Source organism: Scophthalmus maximus, chromosome 5 (assembly GCF_022379125.1).
Source record: "Scophthalmus maximus strain ysfricsl-2021 chromosome 5, ASM2237912v1, whole genome shotgun sequence".
In the NCBI taxonomy this organism is placed as follows: Eukaryota; Metazoa; Chordata; class Actinopteri; order Pleuronectiformes; family Scophthalmidae; genus Scophthalmus; species Scophthalmus maximus.
The window spans coordinates 9004440-9026362 of NC_061519.1; the positions used below are offsets into that span (position 1 = coordinate 9004440).

The window sequence follows — 21923 nt, forward strand, 5'->3', positions numbered from 1 at the left end:
CCTGAGACAGAACCACCGAAGCAGCCCTCAAACCCAATTCCATTAAAAACTTAACCATGGCTTAGAAAGGATTATTGGAGTTCATGACTCATTGTCATCGCAGTTACAGTGATCAACTGTGTATATGGATCAAAAAAGCTTGGGGCAGAATCATTCTTATACAATAACTGGTTAGATAATTAACTAGTAATGAAGAGGTTTGCTTACAATGTTCATTTTCAGGTCTTCTAACTTATCCGTACAAGGTATTGGGACCTGCCCACCCTCCCAACACTCATTCACCATGTCTCTATGCATGTGTATCATTAGAAAAATCTAAAACTATTATTCAGTTCCTTAATGCAGTGCTTTGTAAGGCAAGGCAAGTTTATTTGTGTAGAACATTTCAACAACAAGGCAATTCAAAGTGCTTTACATAAAACATCAAAAGCATTGGGAAGAAACAGATGAAATCACATTAAAATATAATAATTAAAAAGAGAAAACAAAAATATGTTAAAGTAGAATAAGACAGGTGATAAAAGGTACAGTGCAGTACAAGAAATGCATAGATAGTTTATTGAATGAAAGGCAGCGGCAAACAGAACAGAGTTGCAGCTGTCCTGCAGTTTTCTGGGAGTTTGTTCGAGTTATGTGGAGCATAGAAACTGAACGTTGCCTCTCCATGTTTAGTTCTGACTCTGGGGACAGAAAGCAGACCAATCCCAGATGATCTGAGAGGTCTGGATGATTCGTAGCAAAGCAGAAGATCAGAAAAGATTTTTGGCCCTAAACCATTCAGTGCTTTGTAAACCAACAGTAGTATTTAAAAGTCAATTCTTTGACAAACAGGCAGCCAGTGTAAAGATCTGAGGATCGTAGAAGCTCGTTGGCAGCAATTATATCCTTGCGTCCTCTTGTGTAAGTCTCTAAAAGCTTTCAACACCTGAATTTTGGTAGTGTGTCTTGTTTTTCCTGGCAGAACCTCTCAGGCACCATCAGATTGGTTGCTAAGTGTGATTGGGCCTCTGAAGAACAGTCCAAGAATTTTCTGGAAGCCACTCCCGTGTTGTCTTAGCTGTATGCTTTGGGTCATCTTTTTGCCGAATGGTGAATTGTCACCCCGCTCTAGTGTCCATGTTCTCTTGATGTTTTCTTTCTCTCTCTCTTTATTTGGCTGCATTTATTCTTCCCCCAATTGCTGCCAGTTGCCCGTTGTCTTTCTGCTGAGAAACGCGCCAGAGCATGATGATGCCACCACCTTGCTTCATGGTATGAGCCAGGTGATGAGCAGTGCCTGGTGTTTGTACAGTTTGGATGTCTGCCCAAGGACTTACATTTATCTATTCATTTTTCAGAGCTGACAATCTTTTCCTTCATGCTCTCAGAGTCCTTTAAATGCCATTTGGCAAACTCTGTGCTGGCTGTCTTAGGCCTTTTGCTCAAAGTGGCTTCTTGTCTAGCCACTCAAATATAAAGGTTTTGTTGAAAAGCCAGGTGCACTTCCACCTCAGTCGATTCCTATTATAATGGTGGACTTACCAGGTAGCAACAGAAAAAGCTCCTCTGCAGAGGAAACAGATTTGCTTGTGCGAACATAAAGTGTGTGAGCAGACTATCTGTGTGTGTAACAAGCCAAGTGTATCATTGTGCATTTATGCAGGTGCATATTACTTTCTGGAAAATGTGCATTTAAAAGGCACTTGCTATATAAACTGGACAATGGGAGAGAAAATGACACTTTTGTTTATCTGAAACATTTGATACCACTTTGATCCATGTGTAAAATAGGGCCTAATAGTGGTCAAATGAAGTGATACTGTTCCTGTGTTTACCATGACTCCTGGCAATGCATGAGCTGTTATAAATAATATTTTTTTTTTTTAATTGGTGGACACAAGATCATTTGTTAACTGAAATTTTATAACTGGTACGATACACATATTTGAGTGTCGTAAAGTTTTATCGACGTCTGTTTTCGTGAATTTGTTGAAATTCATTGAAACGTTTGCCACAGTGTTTGCCACAGTGGTGATGCCCATTTAACTTTATAGGGCAGCAATTTACACACTAATCATACCTGTGCATTGACTCATTCTGTGATCAGAGAACGTTTGAATGAATCAAAAGTACAAAGCATATGTTAACCATGCACTGCTACACAGTTTTATTACTCTGGCACAAAACAAAGAATAAGACACAGGTGTGGGTGCGTGCGTACATATGTGCACAATGAGGGGTATTAAAGACATAGTGTAAGTGATGGGCTCTATATGCCCTCCACTTACCTCGAAAGACAAACGGGTCATAGTCTGTAGCCTTGGATACAGAGACTCTGCTGATCATTGCAAGGGTCATTAATTGTCCTTGTATGTTCCTACTGTAGCACATGAGTGTTTACATACAAATCATTTTTAAAATATTGAAAATGACTGCAGGTTGCTACAATGCAGGTAGTCATCCCCCCCATCCCGTCAGTTACAGGCTCAGACCCGCAACTCTATTTATAATTGTTGTCAACCATTGTAATTAACTGACGTTTAACCCAGAAAATGGCAGGAGCAATTCCACTCAAGTAATCAGCGTTGAGCAATGATTTAAAATCCTCCCTAAACCTGATTACCACAGAGGGGTCCGCATTCAAAATTGAATTTTAATTGGACTTCAAATGTTGTATTATAGTTACGGTTGAAAACAGAAATGGCTGCAGCACAATCTCATGTATTTACACTGCAAACATTCCCACGTGGAATTTAATTTGCAAATTAAAGAAGACAGGAGATAAAACTCGCAAATTCAGACCTGTTGAAATTATTTATAGGAAGTGAAATTAAGTTATAAAGAGCAAATATTATAAAGGATACCATATGCATGTACGATGTAGTGTGGAATTAATGAACAATGAATAATTGGAAGCAGATGAAGCATCAATGGACCAAAAAAACAACTGTCAAGGACAGACATAATTTAGAGGCCCATGAAACTTTTTTTTTTTTAGGAAATATGGAACAGGTTGTTCATTTGCTTTAGTTCCTGCCCTGAGAAAGGTGCCTGGTCTCTGGATTGTTTTTTTCCAAAGGCCCACACCTTGGTGTACTTGATTCTGAGCAACCAGGGGCGGACTGGCCATCTGTGTGATCTGGAGAATCACAGAACGACCGGTAGTCCAGAGCAGCTGACAGACGTCACGCATTCATTTATATATATATTTTTTAGAATGGCTGGAAATCCAGGGCGCCGTATGGCCAGCACACTTTTTCTTTATTAGGGCCCGAGCGCCAACCAGCAGGAGGCTGGCGAAGGCCCTCTTGTTTTATTTAACATCATCATGTAAGACAGTTTCCAGGGCAACAGAGGGCGACAGTACTAATGCAAACGTTTGGCGCTTACTCGCAAAGTAAACACCCATGAAGAAGAGGAAAAACCAGCGAACCAGAGAATAGACAGTGGCAAGCAGTGTGTGACAGACAGATTTCTTGCAATATTAGTAAAATGTCTCCAGCAGTGGAGATTACATTTAAATTACATTACATTCAGAGTGGCCTCTGTCCTGCCCTTATATATAAAATGTATGTCTGAAAATTATCATGAGGTGATGGTGAGAGCTAGCAATAACAAAACCTTATTTGAAGTCGAGTTTAAAGCGGAATATATATATAATAGCAAAAATACTCGGAATGTTGATGCTCTTTTCTGTCATCACTGTCACTTCTTCAACATGTTGAACATGTTCAATTAGTGCAGGCAGCAACCTTGTCTCCCACAAATTACACCTGCTGTACAATTGTAACAGTGATAACATTGTGAGAGAAACATAATATTTAGGTCTCAATTTAATGAGGAAAGGTTATTTTTCATGCACAAAATGTTCACACTGAACCAAAACACAGTGGCGGGGCACAAAGTTTGATCCACTTGAAATCACAACGTGGGCCCCCGACATTCAAAGCGCAGGATCGGTGGTTAACATTCTTCTTTATCACTTACAAATTGATTGAGAGCCGAACAGTTTTACTTGCACATGGAGCACTTCACCAGCAATAAAAGGGCCCCTGCCATGTTTTCTCACGCAATTAAAGGTCTGTTTAAGTCAGTAATGTTTGCAGACTCTGGAGTCAGACAGGACGGATCATATATTCAATTGTTATCATTTGACAAAAGAATGTCTCCCAACATGTGTTCAATCTACACCTTTTTCATTATATTTACGAAATAGTCTCTGTCCTAAACACATTGACTAAGTGAATTAAAACATCACTCCCGTGGGTGGCACTTAGTGTTTTTTATTCAACCATGTGTGCATTTTTATTGTGTTTCATTGTAATTCCCATACTTTAACTACTACATTTGGTAAATGTAGCATTTTAATATTTAAAATGTTAGAGACACATTTCAGTTTAACACAGTTCAGTTGGCTACACCAAGAAATTCAGCATTCAAGTCAACACACAACTGAAATAGTCATTAAGCATGAAACTGGCCATTAAGACAGCACATTGTTTATTACAGGAAATCTTGCATTGGTTCTTGCATCACACAGGTCTCTCTGTGTTTGTGTCACTGTGCATTTTAATTAGTCCAATTGTTGCATTATTTATTGATTCTGCCCCCCCCTTCAAAAAAAAAACCTGGATGAGTACAAGACAATGTCATGAATGTATGAACGTATGAATATAGGATATCATCATCAGCGTGGACAGTATAAAGTTGCCATTTGTATGGAGAGATTGGGGGCGTGTCACTGCGATTTGAAGGTAGTAGTTGTAGTCGTAGTAGTATAATAGTGTCTGAATGTATTTTCTGAGTGTGTTGGAGTGAAAACAGGTAGTAAAGTGGCTCTTTATGAGCATATAATATGCTGCAGTTTGTCACTATTCTATTTCCAGCCGGAATACGTTGACTGTAAAAACGTGAGGATGCGGCTTGATGGTATACCATCACACATCAGAATATGTGACGTCTCATGAAGCAGAAGCACTAAAATACAGCTTGAGTATGTGGAAAGTGTACTTGGGTGCAGTATTCGGATACATGTATTCAGTTAATATCCACGTCTGATCTAAACCAAGCCTTCAGCTGAAGGTATAGCAGTCCACAAATTCAGTTAGAGCCATGTAGGACAGCCATATTTCCTAAATGCCATCTGGTCAACTGTTGTAAAGAAAGTAATATTTATTTATTTGGTGGCTTTCAAAAGCGTTTCCTTTCCGGAGTGGTTTTGTTATGAGAGACATTTTTTTACACCTTGCATTTTTCACAAAGGGAATCAGCAGCGGTACATGGCACAGGCCCGGACCAAGCTGCTCCTCCGAAAGCGAGAGAGACTGTGAACTTGGGATGTTTGCAAAGTGAAGTTCACTCAAATTAATCATTCTGTCAGACAATGAGAGCAGAGCACCCCAGGGCTAAAAGGGAGACAAGGCCTTTCAGCAAGAAGAAGAATACGCTGCACTACTATATATGTTTTGAGCTTGTTATTCATTTCCACTAAGGGAGCAGGGAGGGTATGTGGTGGTGTGCTATTGCTCTCTCTGTGCTGGAGAATATATCTATCATTCCCAGGGAGCCATCTCCCATAAGAGGGGATAAATGGATGCAGCTGAAGGTGAGGACAATGCAGGAACATCACATTAAGTGGCTTATTCGTCAAGTTCATAGTGGGTGTCTGGCCTCTGCCAAATATTGCATTTTTGCAGCAGCCTCGTAAAGAAAAAAGAGTCATCGCTCACATCTCAACACTCATCATACCTCATATCTAATTTGTGTCGCCATTTGAATGCTCAAAATAGACAGTACTATTTTTGGGGGTTTTTCGGGGGGGTTTTAATATTATGTTACGTTCATGTTCAAATTTCCATTAATTTGGACCAGGACCGACTATCAACTCTTAATTAATGTAAAACCCAAAGTATCAGCCTGGCTTTGCTGACCGTAAGTGAAGCTTCTTTTTTTTTATGATATTGCATGCCTTGTCTGAAACCTTGGTACGTAACTGACATCCAGATCTAACACATCTGTCTCACTGTCACCTTTAGAAGTCACAACAGCAGTGTCACTAAATCCAACCTATTTGCATAACACTTCCAACACAGCACACGTCCGAAAGGGGTGATTTTACAAAGGGATTGTTCTTAAATTGAATCAGAATTTTTGTTGTTTCCTCATCTAAGGGCAAAAAAATGTGGAAAACTACAATAATCATCAGAACACCAGTCTTAGTTAAATTTTTCATTTGTTATTCAGGTCAGCTTCTTAAAGTGTGAACATGAAGCGAGACACTTAAGCAATTCTGACTTTTGACTCTGCAGGTGATGAAATACGCAGCAGATAAGGTTTATGCTTTTATCCTGTTAAATAAATTATGAGCTTGATGAAGAAATGTATTAATGTATTTGAATAGTTATAGTGGAGAGGGGCTCTTTATTATTACTAATAAGGCAACAGTGGTTAAAATTAAAAACATGGTTTAAGATCAATAATGAATAGTTTGAATCATTATCCTCCAACTCACAGATGTTCTCCAGCAGTGTGGTCCTGTCTCCTTTGATGAGGTGAAGCATTCTGACACCTCACGTGAAAATCCAAATTAGTTTTTATATTATACATAATATTTTAATGCTGTTGAGCAGTAGATATTTTACTTATAGGAAGATGTTTGTGAGATAAAACCAGATACGTCGACATGTTTGGGACCAAACTGATATATGAATTGGACGGTTTTGGAAAACTTTAATAGCCGGACTTGTATAAGATGCTCTGAGCGTAAATTAACACAATTGCTACTGTACATTCTTATTGAACGCCATCACATTAGTGATAAGCAATGGCGTAAGTATTAACGGGGCCCAGAGGCTTACAGGGGCCAATTCTTTTTTAAATACTGTAACCCGTGTCATGAATTCCCTCGGCTAAAAGAACACGCACACAGTCTGGACACAGGATGAGAACTCAAAAATAGTATCCTTTATTTTCTGTGTCATCCGGTTTTTGTGGGGGCTTCAGTTGTTTACAAAAGTCGCTTCTCTGTGACACTGACAGTGTCCCAGGCTGGCTTCAATTCTGAATATGTATCACAATTTCTCCATGTTTATTTCACATAGCTGCGACTGCAAACAAATGCACCTATTCTACCCCCCCCCCTCCAATTCACACTGATACACCTTTGCCGCTCTCGTCTTTCACAGTGTCGTCCTCTCATGCCTCAATTTACCTCTCACTCGCTAAACCAAATCTCCAACTATTCCTGTCTTCCATCGCATTCCTTCCCGTCTCCCTTCCCTTCCTCTCTTCCGTGTCCACGGCTGCAGGAAACATGTCTCAGTCACCAGCGTTATCCGGCTACCTTCTGGATGTGCCTTGTGAACACAATGGGCACAGTCACATTGATGTATGGCTGTAATCCCACCGGTGCAGCGTAACACGGCTGTGAGTTGCCATGGGAGATGAAGATGATTTATATTCTGCACCTCTGCTTATGGAAGAATATAAGTGATGTTAATGTTAAAGGCCTGATCCTGCATTCTAGTGCAAAAATAGAGACATCGATTGCAAGACAGACGGAGCGTTTATTCCCAAAATAATTAGACAAAATGAAAAATGTCTGTTGTAATAACATACTTTATTATAATTTTTCAAATTCTCTATCACGTCATGCTGTTAAAAAAAAAAAAGCTGATTGGTCCTTTAACACCAACTTGTCTTAGAGCAGCAGAGGGTCTTTCCCCCTGTGGTGAATGATTAATGTGTTCCTCTTCCCTCATGTTGCTGTTTCATTTACATGTATGCCGTGCTTTACGCGCCCCTGACCACTGGCTACGGCAGATAAAAGATGACAGGTCGTTGGTCAGTGCAGCAGACATGTGTGAACAACGTCTGACAGAGCACACAGTGCATCAACATGGAAACCACTCGCACATGGTTGATATATTTGAGCGTTATTGATTTCAGCAGGCAAAGGATTGGTAAATGATACAAAATCAATATAAATAATTTAATGGGCTGTATTTGCATTATATTTCCATATTAAAACTGCATTTTAAACTTTGTAAAACTAAAATGTATGTTATCAACATGTAACCAGATGTAAATGACAGCTCAGCAAAAAAATAAAATAATAATAATTCACTCAATTGTAATTTAGTCACAATATATTAAGCAGAAATATCGAACATTCACTTGCTCCATTGTGTCATGGATCAAAAAATTGCAGCTCTCTAGGTTTTATATCATTGCATTTTTGATTATCCTTGTGATTTGGACTGTTGGCCAGACAACGCAAGCAATTTCACCCTGGGCTCAGGGTAATTGTGTTGGACATTTTTCACTGCACTTGAGCAAAATTCCACTAAAATAATAATTTGACGCAGTCTTATATACTTCCCGGCTAAACAGCTTCCCCTCGCTGAGACTGATTGAGTCTATGGTTCTGATAATGGTTTAATTGTCACTAATGCTTCCCACATTTTGTCAAAGTGCAAACAATTTAAAGGTGATACAGAGTGAATACAAAATGTTTTCTGTGAGCAAATGTGGTTACTATATTTAAGGCTGTTGTTTTTTTTGTGATCACTGAATGTTCTCTCTCTCTAAAAGTGAATAAATACATTTAGAAACTCACTGCAATTATGATGAGCCACCAAGGCTATACATATTTTATTTGATTTTAAAATCTTGTATTCATTACACATGAGAGAACTGAAAGGTCAAACACCTTTTGTTTTAATAGGTTTGACACAAGTCACGTGTCAAAAAGTTAGAGGCATCTTTATTTGGTGTGTACTTGATATTAAATACTCCTGTTTAATATGAATGTACTGTATATTCAAGTGCAATATTGGCCTCTGCTTTCATCTTACACTGAAGCCTGCCTTCCACTACATTGCTATTTCTGAACTGATCTTACATTAATGTAACCATTTCCTATGCGTTTTTTATTATATTTTATTTTTACTGGTGGTGGGGGGGGGGTAAGCTGCAGTTCGGGCTCCTCTTTGATCCAACAGACTTTGCTTGCTTCTCTCGCCTGTCATCTGATATAATATTAATATTTATTTCATATTATTCCTGATTCTTCAAGTAAAGTAAACAAGAATGAGGCGTAGGGGCCACCCTTTGATCCAGCACCGAAGATTGCAATCTCCCCTTCACTATGGAGGAGTAGATATTGCATTCATATTTTTATTTTTAGTTTTACAGGTGTGGTGGTAAAGAACCCCGAGCCACACTTTAATCTGGCACCAAGAACTGTATTCATGTTAATAAATGTGTCTGTTTGTGTGTTCCTTTCTAATGCAGGCATGGTGAACTACAGTGAGGTATCTGGCTACCCCCTTGTTCAGCACTGGAGTCTCCGCTCTGTGCTCTACCACGTCAAACTCAATCAGTGGGTCCTCTCGCAAGGTAAATCTGTTTTTATGTCTGGCAATTAATTATATATATATCATTTGTCATTGCTGATTGTTTATTTATGCTGGAGGAGACTATGCTCCAGTCCCTGTGGCATAAAATCTCTTGTGTTTACTGTGGAGAAAAATGTCACTGGCTATCAATTATTGATAACATTATGATTAACATGACACTTCAAGGCTAGCAGCTCATCTTGACAGCTTGAGTACTTTTGCTTAATTTAAAATTTAAACAACTAAGTGATTAACCTCTTAAAATTCACACTTTTTATTGTAATGTTTGTCTTTTTGTCAAATGAGAAAGCATATGACGTTTGAGATTTCATTTGAAAGGTAACATCGTCTGAAAATGTGCACGTTTAACACGGAACTAATACAAAACTTTAGCTACATTAGTTCGAACATGGATCAAAAAAATATTTACTCGTCCTTGTCTATAAAAAAAAAATCTGATAACAACAACAACAACAACAGCAACTGTGTGGGAGATATGGACTTTTTAGTCGGTGGTGTCATTGGTTTGTGGTGAACCTCTCCAAGCTAGACTCACTGACAAATCTAGTCTAAAACAACGTCTTAACCTGAGCGTCCTCACAGGCAGGTTTAAAATGAAGGTAAATCTGAATAAACTGTGGTCATGGTTTAGTTTAATATGAATTTAATGGTTCAATTGAGGATAATCTGTGTGTAGCATTTACACCTTTGTGTATGTTAGTATGCAACTTCACAAGAGCATAAACCGGCAGGTGGGCTCTTGGGAATACTGCCACCTTTTTATCAGACTAGCACATGTTCTCATCCTCTTTGTGCTAAAAAATAATATGGTGACATTGTTACTAATTCCAAACTTGATTTAAATCATTTTGAGATACTGCAAATGCTGCACCGAAGAAGAAAATAATTCTAATGTGTGTATGTTCCAATTCCCTGCCGATTAAGGCCCATTGATTTTCAAGCGGAAGCAGTTTTATGACAACGAAACTTTTGATCGTGTAAAGGCTATCACCACAGGGTGCATAGCGGCCAATTTTGTAAAGCAGTGCTTAAAAGGTTAGAATTGGGTCCATTGTATCCAATTAAACTCTTGTTGAAGCAGTCAACTATCGACTGGTTCTGGTGGTTCAGCTGTGGTGCTTGCAGGGAACCCTGCAGGGCAACAAATGAGTGCGAGTCAACTTCCCTTTAATCACAAATGAGCAAAATGTCACTTCGAAAGGCCACAAGCTAAAAAAGCTGCTATACAAGCACAAGAGGGGCACGCTGCAGTAAGATGGTGTCCACTGGCTATTGTAATTGTGACCTCAACCAAACCATGATACTGGTTTGTTTGGATACATCTGTACTCTACAAATATGTACATGCACAATGAAAGAAAGTCATCACCATGTCTCAAGAATAATCATAGCTATTCCTCAAGAGTGGTTAAAACTATTAGAAGCAGGAGCAGGTTGACTTAGGGTGTGTAAAAGACATGACTTGAAGGAATGGAATGGAAGTAACAGATTTGAGTGAGCTATAGGCAAGTTATTCAAATCTGATGGGGCTGGGATTTCAACCTGGACCAAAGTCATGTTCAGACGGACTGACACTGCCGAAAAGGTTTTGCACGTATACTGCTTTATTTTAAATATTCACTTGTTAAGCAAAATACTGTAATAATGAGTTTTTACAGATGTTTGCATGACTTTTGTCTGTGGATATGTTTCCTCCAAATTCAACATTTTCTCATTATAGGACACCATGTGTCCCTCATAGCACATCTCTTCTTAATCTTTGATTCTCTGCTATGATATTCTATTAGGTTAAGGACCTTATGAATGTATGCACAATTAAATTACAATATCCAGGTCAGATTTTTATTTTGTATGTGTATTTATATGTTCCCTTATGAACTGGCACTGGAGGTTTATTACTTTCGACCCCATTTACACGATAAAGAATACTAGAGCTTCCCTTACTTACCAGCCCAACAGCATGTGGGCAAAATAATTAGTGTTTGTATCTGTATGGCATTGTGTCTTTGAGTTTGTTCGTGAGAAGTACAGATTACCACAATACATTTTTTATTTATTATGAATAGTAGAACAAGCCAGGACATGACACCAGTGATTTAGGCAACAGGTATGCAGAGCAACATTGATATTGCAGATATTCATCCTGGTTCTGTCTTTCTACTCCTTTTTTTCTTCTTCTCCCATTTTCTTAAAGAAAAAAAAAGTTTCTGAATTTACAGAAGCGTTTTGGTTAAACTGGACCATTGTCAGCGTTAAGTGGATGTCGCATGCAAATATGATGACAGATTTTGAGACAGATATTTAAGCAAAGGTTGATGGATATATAGAAAGGAGGTCAGCATGCAAAAATGTGTCTCATTTTATTTCCCTTGCCTTCTTCTTTGTTTCTGTGATAGCCTGTCACATATCACAAAGCTCTGTAGCCTTAGCAAGACCAAGGCAATCTGACAGCGCCTGTCATGGAAACTTCACAGAGTAAGATAACAGTGGATAGGTATTAGTCAAGCAGTGCTTCTTCTGAAGGCTGCTCCTGGCTGCTGACACATCAGGGATTCTGCAGAATACTTCCTGATGGGTTTCTCACTACTTAATGTGTTGATATATAAAGAAATATGTCTGACTTCTTTCTTTCCCATTGCCTCACTACATAACTTCTTCCGTTGGCAATGTTTCAGGGTAGAATTTGTTGAAACATTGCACTCAATCATTCTTTGAAAGAATGTCATTATGTGTGTGTGTGTGTGTGTGTGTGTGTGTGTGTGTGTGTGTGTGTGTGTGTGTGTGTGTGTGTGTGTGTGTGTGTGTGTGTGTGTGTGTGTGTGTGTGTGTGTGTGTGTGTGTGTGTGTGTGTGTGTGTGTGTGTGTTTGTGTTTTCATGTGCATTCATTATTCAGAAATCTGTCAAAAATAGCCTCCATTCTGATAAGTGCAGCCACCCCTACTGTAAATACAGCCATGACACCTCTAATGCGTATCCAGTGGCGCTTCTTTGGTTGGAAAGTGGCTGCCACATCTGCCGAGGATACAGTTTCTATTTTCTCTTCACTCTGAAGAGACGCGGCAGCCTCCGTCTTTTCTTACTCACATTTCCCACTTTAGCTCATCATTTTTCAACAGCCACCAGAGGGGGAAGGCCACTGATTTTTACATCTGATAGCAAAGCCCATCGCTCATCCTCACCGCGCTCTCTGTCTCTCACTTCAGTGGCCTCCTAATTTAATTTTAGACGAGAAGTAAGAGCGAGCGGAGCATGAGTGCTGAGATATTAATACTGCTTCTCCTGGAAATGATAATGATGAACTGCTATTGCACTTTTACTTTCCGATGTTTGCCAAGACAGAAAAACCCAGTGAGCACACAGGCGTTTTGTTATAGGATGGTCAGCGTATCATTTCAAACATGCTGTCTTGTGCAATTTATTTTCTGGTTCTGCAGCCCAGTCGGGGAATTCACTAAAATTAAATTAATATTGTCCTTCACTTGTTTCCAATGAGCCGTTACATTACACTTTTGATCATAGTGAAAGACAAAAACAAAAACAACTTCTCAACTCAAAGACCACTTTTTCCGGAGTGTTCAAACACATTTCACTGCCCTCTTCAGATGATTGAGTTTGCTCAATGTCTGATTTTGATCATGATAGCTCTTTCTTGACCTTGGAAACAGCAGTGAACCAAACAATTTCAACTAATTCAAGGTCCACTTACAAGCTTGCCTTGGAGCCTTTGGACGTTCAATTAGAGGCAGTAATCCCCCGAGCACATTATCAACTGATAATCTTAAGGTGGGTCTTGTGTCTGAATTTACATGGCTCTTATTTTTTTCGCGAGTACAATTATGAGTTAAAGTGAGACTGTCATTTTGAAAGAAGAAATTATATATTCTCCTTCAAGTGGCAAGTGAAGCTCATATTCAGTAAAACCCACCCTTGCCTAATTCAATACTCATGGTGGCTCATGTTACCAGACCTTACACAAGTGTTGTTGTATACCTGACATTACCAGTCATTGTACTGACTACCATTGTTGTGCTACCATTATATCACATTTTAGCATTTGCCATCATCATTACCACAATCAGGTGCTCACCGCTGATTCTTGCCTTGGGCTTTAAAGTTGTCTGTTGCTCCAGTCCAGTCATTATTGGCTTATACTCTACATGTGACCCATGTGAAACGTCATGTACTTAATTGTGAGTGACAGAAAACTGATACTAGAGAAAAAAAGATTGCCGACAAGAGCATAATAGTTGCTGTAGAGGCACAGTGTAAACATGAGCGTTTCCATATTCTGTTTCAAACTGCAGAGCCTCAAAGATTAAACAAAGTGCTGTATATTTGGCCTCCCAGGCGGCCTTATTTATTCATACCAAAGTTTTTTTGTTGTCAAGTATTCTGATTCATCGAGTATTTTCAAAATCCCCAGAAATGTATAGGTGTATTTTTTTCAAAATAATTGACAAAAACAATTTTATACTTCTTTTGGAAAACTCTGGTTTCTCTGTTTACAAAGTCATTTAGCCACACACACCATTGTGGCATGACTCTAGCTGGTCAGGCTACAAGCCAGACTAAAATATCTCATTTACTATTATTTCTATCACCACTGAATTTGGTAAATACATCATGGTGCAAAAAAATACCCCTTAGTCAAGCCAGACCATTGAATGAATTGAAGTAGCAGATGTTAAGTATCATCTTAATTTTTCCTCAACAATGGGCATATTTCAAGAATTGTTAGTACGAACAGATTTGTTCTTAAGTCCTGCATAAGAGTGATTTAGGAGAATTACCCGCATCATTTTCAGTTTTCTTTTAGGTTTGAATACAGTTTACTAGTATTCACACCTAGAACTGTTGTAGGAGTCACGTAAATTAGTCTGCTTTTCAAATGGATTTTTTCACTAATGGGTTGTGTATTTCATCACTTTGAAGCAATTATAAATACGAATATGAATTAAACATCCTAATTATGTAGACATTCTTCCGTTTAACTCTGCATGATAATACAAGTCTAAATGTATTCATGTAGGCCTACCTGTCAAATGTTGCATGATGGCCAGGGGGGCGCACAACGCCTTTGTGCTGCAAAATATTGTGATTGACATGTGTCTTGCACAGGGCTCACGTCGAGATGGTTGTTAATTGTTAATTGACCCCATGCAAAAGATTTTCAGATCATTTGCCTAAAATTCACTCTTTGAGGTTATGCTTAAACTCCGTGGCCCATAACTCCTCCTGTCAACCCGCAGACAAGACAGGAGCATTCATATACCTAGAGCAGATGCGCACTCCTGCGGTGGTAAAGTGCACAGTTGGTGTTGTGAAGGCCAGATGGATGTGCCTTAACCTAGCTGGTGGTAAGCTGCTCGACATGCCAGAGAAAGCACGTCAAATATTTTTTAACATGCTGCATATATATATAATTGAAATTGAACCATTTTTCTTAATTCCAGTTGCAGTGCAATCAACGGGTAAACGCAAAATGCATTTCCACTTAGAAAGATAGACTTTTATTTTTTGGGGATCTCTGAAATCAGAACTTCGTCAAGTTCTTCTTTTTAAACTTTCCTGACATGGGACAGGAAGTGTAGCCCTACATGGTATTATTAGGGCCTTATTCATGCCAATTTGCTACCCTCATGCACATTCGCCCAACAGGTAGCATTCATCATATTTAAGGAGTTAATTTACACACTTTTCTGAGGTTCGAAGCATTTGCTGAATTTGACGTAGCATGGCTGTAAAAAACTCACGGTACAAAAACGAATGTAAGAGAAATTTTGAATCAGGCTATACATGCTAAATTGCATAAATTCCCGTTAGTCTGAGCTGGTGTGTTTAATGCCATTTAGCAAAGGTTACCATGCTATCACACTCAACTAAGATGGTGAATGATGGAAGACATTATATGTGCTTATCATCATCATGTCAGCTTTGTCATTTTGAGCATCATAGCATCATGATGTTGGCATGAGTTAAAGTTTTTGTTTCAATTCAACTCCAATGACTAGTACTAGTACCGACTGCTGATGTATCGATACATTAAGTATATGTCGATATTAATGTTGCCAATGTTAATTATGATGGGGAATAGTCAGCACCATTGATTCCTAAGCAGTTTCCGTCAAATAGCATTAATAACGCTCCATGAAAGACTTTAGGAGCTGCAGCTTTCTGTGGCGCACCTGTTAGACAAGTGAAAAAGTTCTTGAATAGAAAAACATTCCAGGTATTTTTCTTTAATTGAAATGCAACTCATTTTTCCTTCTTCCCAGCCTTCAGCTCAGCCATCCATTCTTTGGACGGGGCGACGCAGCGGAGTGACTTTGTCTCCATCCTCAGGGAGTTTGGGAACCATTATGTGCAGGAGGCAGTGTATGGCTTCCAGGAGTCCTGTACCATCTGGTACCCCAACAAGCAGGTCCAGAGACAGCTGTGGCTCGAGTACCAGGATATTAGCAAAGGTAGGACCCACACATTTGTTTCCAGTTTGAATTTGATAAAGAATTATAATTAGACATTCAAATAGAAAATAAAAACATAAACTGGCCTGATCCTCAAAAGTATGTGATCAGTTTAATTCAGAGAGTCATTTATACACTCACTGGTTGTAATGAATCATAAGTGCTCATCACCACAAGATACATTGAGGTTTCTGGTGCTGACTGTGTGTGTTGGGGTGGATGGGATTATTGTGTTATAAAGAGTAAATCCTTGCAAGAAGGAATATTATAACATCACGTGGGGCCTCTTTTCAAAAGCTCTTCTCTACCTCTCTGCTTTTCTTACTTGTACCCTTTTTCTTAGAGAATTGTGATGGGACCCAGAGGTGCCAGCCTTTCAGAAACCATCACAAGGCCCATATTTCAATCTTTTTTGTTTATTTCTTATAGTAGAAATAATCCTTGTTGATTGTTAAACTCGGGTATGGGTTGATGTTTACCATTAACCATGCAAATGACACACAAAAATCCACCTTTTATCTCATTTGGTTTCATTTGGAAGAGACCACAATGTTTAAAATACCCCAAATGTTTCCAACACACAAAAATCTAAAAATTTGTTGCATTTAATGTAAATGTACCTAATTTGTTTTGGTATAAATATTTATAGAAAATGTGTACACAGGCTGGCTTTGTACTGAATGATGGATAAAGCAGTACATATATGGTATATCCAATTTTTTTGTACATTTCAAATACAGTTTAGACTGGTGATCATACTCTCAGTAGACAAGCAGGTGATGCTTTTTAATCACATGTACAAGTGAACGTTTCTGTAAACATTCGTGTGTAGTGGCAGTATTGTCAAATGTACTGTAACTCAGAAAGATCCATTCATGTAAATGACAGCTCCACACTCAGTACAGCTGTTTCATTTAGAAAGATCACATGACGATGGCATGTGGCATCTGTTCATTCACCACACTTTCTGTGTAACACGCATAACACTCAATGTAATGTCAGGTGTTTTACCATCTGTCTGAGTCCCACATTGAGGGAGAGCATGTGTTGAAGCTCATATTGTGGCTTTGCACTACAGTCAGCATTGTTCTATCTCAAGCAATTACACTCAACCACATGCACCTTCCCGAAGCACTTCTATTTGAATTGTATATATTTGTTTTGTAACTCAAAATGCCGGCATATCATCCATCTTTTTGTACCTGCGTTCGTGTTTTCTCGGTAAATCACAGCAGAGATAAGAAATAGCCCGTCACCCCCAGCATTTCACCTCAGTGGCTCCAAACTGTCCGCAATCATTTTCTTTTTTTGGCCTTGGCCACTTTTCTTCCATTCCCCTGCTTTGTCCAAGGACACCCCCTGCTGCGCTGCACTGCTCACTCCCTGTTACCTCTTCACTGACAGATGGCATTAAATGACAGAGTTTTCCCACCCTCATGGAAAGTACATTACTCTTCATTTTCAGCTTCTGACACACCGGTTGCAGACGCTGCTAAATGATTCAACACAATCAACAACAAAAAAATTCCTACTCTCCTTCTTTTCAGCTTCTTCTTTAAAAACTGCAAAGTCTTCCCCCCAATCATGCTAGATCAAGGGGTTATTTTTTTTCTATTTGGATTGGTGTCAGTTCCCCTCCACTTTTCAACAACTTTTCTGCAGCCCACTGTGTGTGTGTGTGTGTGTGTGTGTGTGTGTGTGTGTGTGTGTGTGTGTGTGTGTGTGTGTGTGTGTGTGTGTGTGTGTGTGTGTGTGTGTGTGTGTGTGTGTGTGTGTGTGTGTGTGTGTGTGTGTGTGTGTGTGTGTGTGTGTGTGTGTGTGTGTTATAGATTTGACATTACAGTTCTAATTGTTCAGTTTTACAGTTTTAACATGGTGCAAAAATCATTGAGGTCATGAGTGTCTTTCTTGACACAATATAGTTATGGAATCTGCTGAAATCACCAGCATTTGGTTACAATAGCATCATATATCAGTTGGTCATTTTCTGATTTTGACATTGACATTAATTTGAATATTTGAAAGAAGAAGAACAATCCAATATTCATAAAGTATACATTCACTACAGCAGATATGTTCAGTTACACTCAGTATCAAGAGTGTGATCTAACATGTCATTTAATATTTCACCATAGTATCAGGACATTGATTGACAGACTCACATACATATATTTTTAAACAAATCTCCAGAAAAAAAATTGCAGGCCATAAAGTTCCATATTATCTCCCAGCCAAAAATGAAAATGTGGCTATGATATTCTGTCCAGGCTTGATAAAAAAAGGTTTGTTATTTATTTTGAAAAAACAATTTTTAATTGGTGTAGTATTACCAGTATTCAATTGGTGCATTGCCAATTTACTGATTCCAATTAATTGCTAGCATAATCTGCTCCATTAATGTGCATAGAAGGTCAGCTAAACATGGCAAAAAAAATATTGTGTAAAGGCAAGTATACCAATTAATATATTTAGCAAATTGAGTGTCCAGTAATACTTCAAAAACAAGTAAAAATGTACTTGATTATAAGTGATAACTTATTGAAAGGAGAAAGGAGCAAAAATCCAAAGTTATGGCCTGCGAAAAACCCAGTTAGTACAGTTTTCACATGTATCTATGTACAGTAGGTCCAGGGTATATGTCAGGGAATATCAGACACCAGGACACCCTTTTGTGCACTGTGGGATTCATAACGTAAAACAACAAGGGGAAAGTTACTTTTCATAATATAAATCATTATCATAATTGTTATTACAATTAAATTGACTCATAGCGACCACTTCTTCTCACTGTTTTGTACCAGTGACTCTTGATGTAAACAGTAATAGGAGACCATATTTCCCGCAGCCTAAACTCCTGCCGTTATCAGTGCCCGCGTTGAAGCAACAATAAAAAACATCCCACATGATCAATGTGGGACTGAAAATCAGATTGTCTGAGCTGATGTGGAATTTGTCCAGAATTTACTTCTCCCATCAAACGGAGATCCTGGTGATTACGTTGGTGCTGTGAAGATATGAAACGATTCAATCTAAGCCGGGGTAACTGTTTCACCGTGGCCCAGGTCCATCAGTTTCTGGGAAAATAAATTGATTCCACCGACGAAAACTTGAAATCAGAGTCATCTTTCTTAATCTCTCCCTGGCTTCTTGGAAACGTCCTGGCCTTTTGGAGGGAGTAATGAGCTCACAGGAGGGTTTAATGATCCATGTCCTCAGCCTTTGCTCCGAATACAAGATGTGCCCTACTGCAGCCTCCCTCCATATTCAGGGAGAAGCCGAGCTGATCATTTTCTGCATCTTAGCTGTCCGGGGCAAAGCGCCTGCGAGCAGTTTTAAGCTTATTAATTTGTATGATTAAAAATCAAATGTAAACAGATAAAAGAATGGATTTTGTTAGTTTTTCCAGTACTACAGTCACTGATCTCCCATTGCAGAAAACAAAGGAATGTGTTGAATCCAAATCATTTAATGTCAATGTAGCAACTCTGATTGCTTCATGTGTATGAATTTCAGCTATATATTAGTCAAATAATATGACATCATACTTCTCAATCTCATTTACCAAATCAACTACTGTGTAGGCTGCTGAAAGATGAAGTGAACAGCTTCTGTGAATTCTCATGAATATAACATTTGAGCTTTCCCTGAAAAAAATACCAATCCTGTAGTTTGGGTTTTTTCACGTTAATATAAAATCAATAAAAAGCATTGCAGCAACTGTGATATTTTGTGGCAATTGTGCATTTCAGCAGGCCACAGTCTGGGGAGGTAATTTAAGACTTACACAAATTGTTTCCTAATGATCTAGCAGCTTGGAAATAAACACACACACACACACACACACACACACACTTACAGATATACAGTATGTACAAATAATAAATTAAATCTATCATTTTTGTAAAGATGTGGCCAAAGCTTAGTAGCTGCTGTGAGTGTGTGTGCGTGTGCGCGTGCGCGTAGATAAAGGGAGAGAGAGAGACTGTGTGAGTGTTTGGGCATGATCCCTTGTCCGTGTGATTAATAGCACATTCTTCCCTGCACCAGGTTGTGATATGAGTTTCCTATTGTCAGACACATGACCTCAATTACCACGCCACAGATCAGACAAGCATAAAAAACGAGCGAGCCACTGCTGCTCTGTTCGTGTTGCAACGGTTTATTACATCGAGAAAATGCATTTGATTGGAAAGTTAAAGACCTTTAAAAAGTGGACTTGGTTATCTTCTCCATTGCAAAGAGAAAGCGTGCAAGCTACCGTCAGTGTGTGCGTGTGCCGATTGTTGATATCTTGATGTGCCCTTAAAGTAACAACTGACTTCAGAACAGGTTTTTGTTGGAAAAACGTGTTTCAAGTTTACATTTTATTTATCCTCACACAAAGGGCAGAACAAAATCTCTCATGGGTCAAAGGCCAGAGAGTAGAGCAACAAAACATACGTAACAAGAACATACCATACCAGTGCTTGGTCATTGTGGGAACCGTTGGGTTTCTCTGTAATTTTGTAAGGTTTCAACCTCACTATGCAAAGTCCCTTGAGATAATTTATGTTGTCATTTGGCGCTATGCCAACACAATTTAACTGAAATTGAATTGAATGACAGTTATAGATATGTCCATACAGCAAACAAGTGGTCGCTAAATGATGTCAGTGAGTAATTAATATTCTATGGGCTTGGCAGTTAGATCACAAGAATGGTGCTTTATTGACTTGCCAAGGAGGAAGTCCAGAGCTTCATGTAGGTGTTTTATTTTAGGTTTCATCTGTTTATTGATTTCCCCCTTTTTCTAGAGGTTTTTAATCTCACAATATTTTAAGTTGTTTGTTCTACAACATGTGCTTCAAGAGCTTAAAAATGGAGGCAGTACCGTACTAGTATCTCAAGGTGATGTGGTATGCCTCTCTACTTATCAAGTAGGCCAACACTTATCACACAGTATTTGATGGCTCGTGTCAAAAGACATTTAAAGAACTGGAACGGCCTCCAAACTTTAAAGTCTAAAAACTCCGATAAAATGGGGGCAGCACCACAGCTATCTCCGAGTGCCCTCAGAAAAATACGCAGGCTGGATGTGAATATGATTAGCCTAATTCAGCTCCATTTTATCTATCCGTCATTATATAACCTGGCACATGGAAATGTGTGAAGACCAGTTTCTTGAAAACGGCTTCAATATAACTCGATGTTTCAGGAGTGGTGCAAAAACATTCCAACGGCAATTAAGATTCAAAATTTGCCTTAAACATACCTTAAGGTGACATTTATGGAGCTAGTTAGATTGTGAAATATCAGATGGAATTGATAATGCCTTATCCAGAGGGACATTTTAGTAAATGTGTGTCTGCAGCAAACAGACAGCAAAAAGTGTTGTTGCGAAAATTGAATATCTCGCTATTGTTGCCTCCTTTAGTTGTCTTCATTTCCCCTATCTACTCATCCTCCTCTCTTTTTTTCCCCCACTGTCGCGGACTCCCCAGCCGTCCTCGTTACGTTCTCTCTCAATTGCATGGCCTCCTTCCTCAACCTCAGCAGCCTCCCCTACCGCGTCAGGTGTCAGCCCTTTAGCGAGCTGCCGAGCAGCGCGCTGGTAAGTGTGTAAGTGTGATCGCCCTGCCGGCAACCAGGTAAAAATAGGTGCCTTATTTATTCTATTAGGGCCTGTCATTTTCGCAAAGAAGCAGCAGACAAAGTCTCACTCCGGGGTGAGAGAATAGAGCTGAGGAGGAGGGGTAAGAGAGCAATGAGGAAGAGCATGAAAGACATGACAGACTTTATTCACAACGGACCCTGACCTCCCTGACCCCTTCACACCCACACACAATGCATACCACTAAGATGAGCACCCTGCTCAGAATCACACAATGCTCCATGTTCATACCTGACCACATGCTCCTGGAGATGCATGTTGCTGTTTTTTTGTTTAGTATCAGAAGAATACACATGGTTCATTTTATTCATTATAATGTGGTGCTGGGCAATATGGTCTAAAATCTTTATCAGCTTAATGAGAGTTATTGAATTTGTTTAGCTCTACATTGTTATTTTTTGTAACAAAGTA

The 21923-nt window shown here is 39.0% G+C and overlaps 1 protein-coding gene across 7 annotated transcripts in view; it reads left to right on the plus strand.

Annotated features, from left to right (window-relative positions):
* astn1 (astrotactin 1) overlaps positions 1 to 21923 on the plus strand; it is a 344279-nt gene that overhangs the window by 196228 nt on the left and 126128 nt on the right. For all 7 annotated transcript variants that reach the window (XM_035635262.2, XM_047332223.1, XM_047332225.1 and 4 more), the window contains 2 exons: positions 9274 to 9378; positions 15674 to 15862. In XM_035635262.2, the coding sequence (XP_035491155.2) occupies positions 9274 to 9378; positions 15674 to 15862 (294 nt within the window). The remainder of the gene's footprint in view (positions 1 to 9273; positions 9379 to 15673; positions 15863 to 21923) is intronic.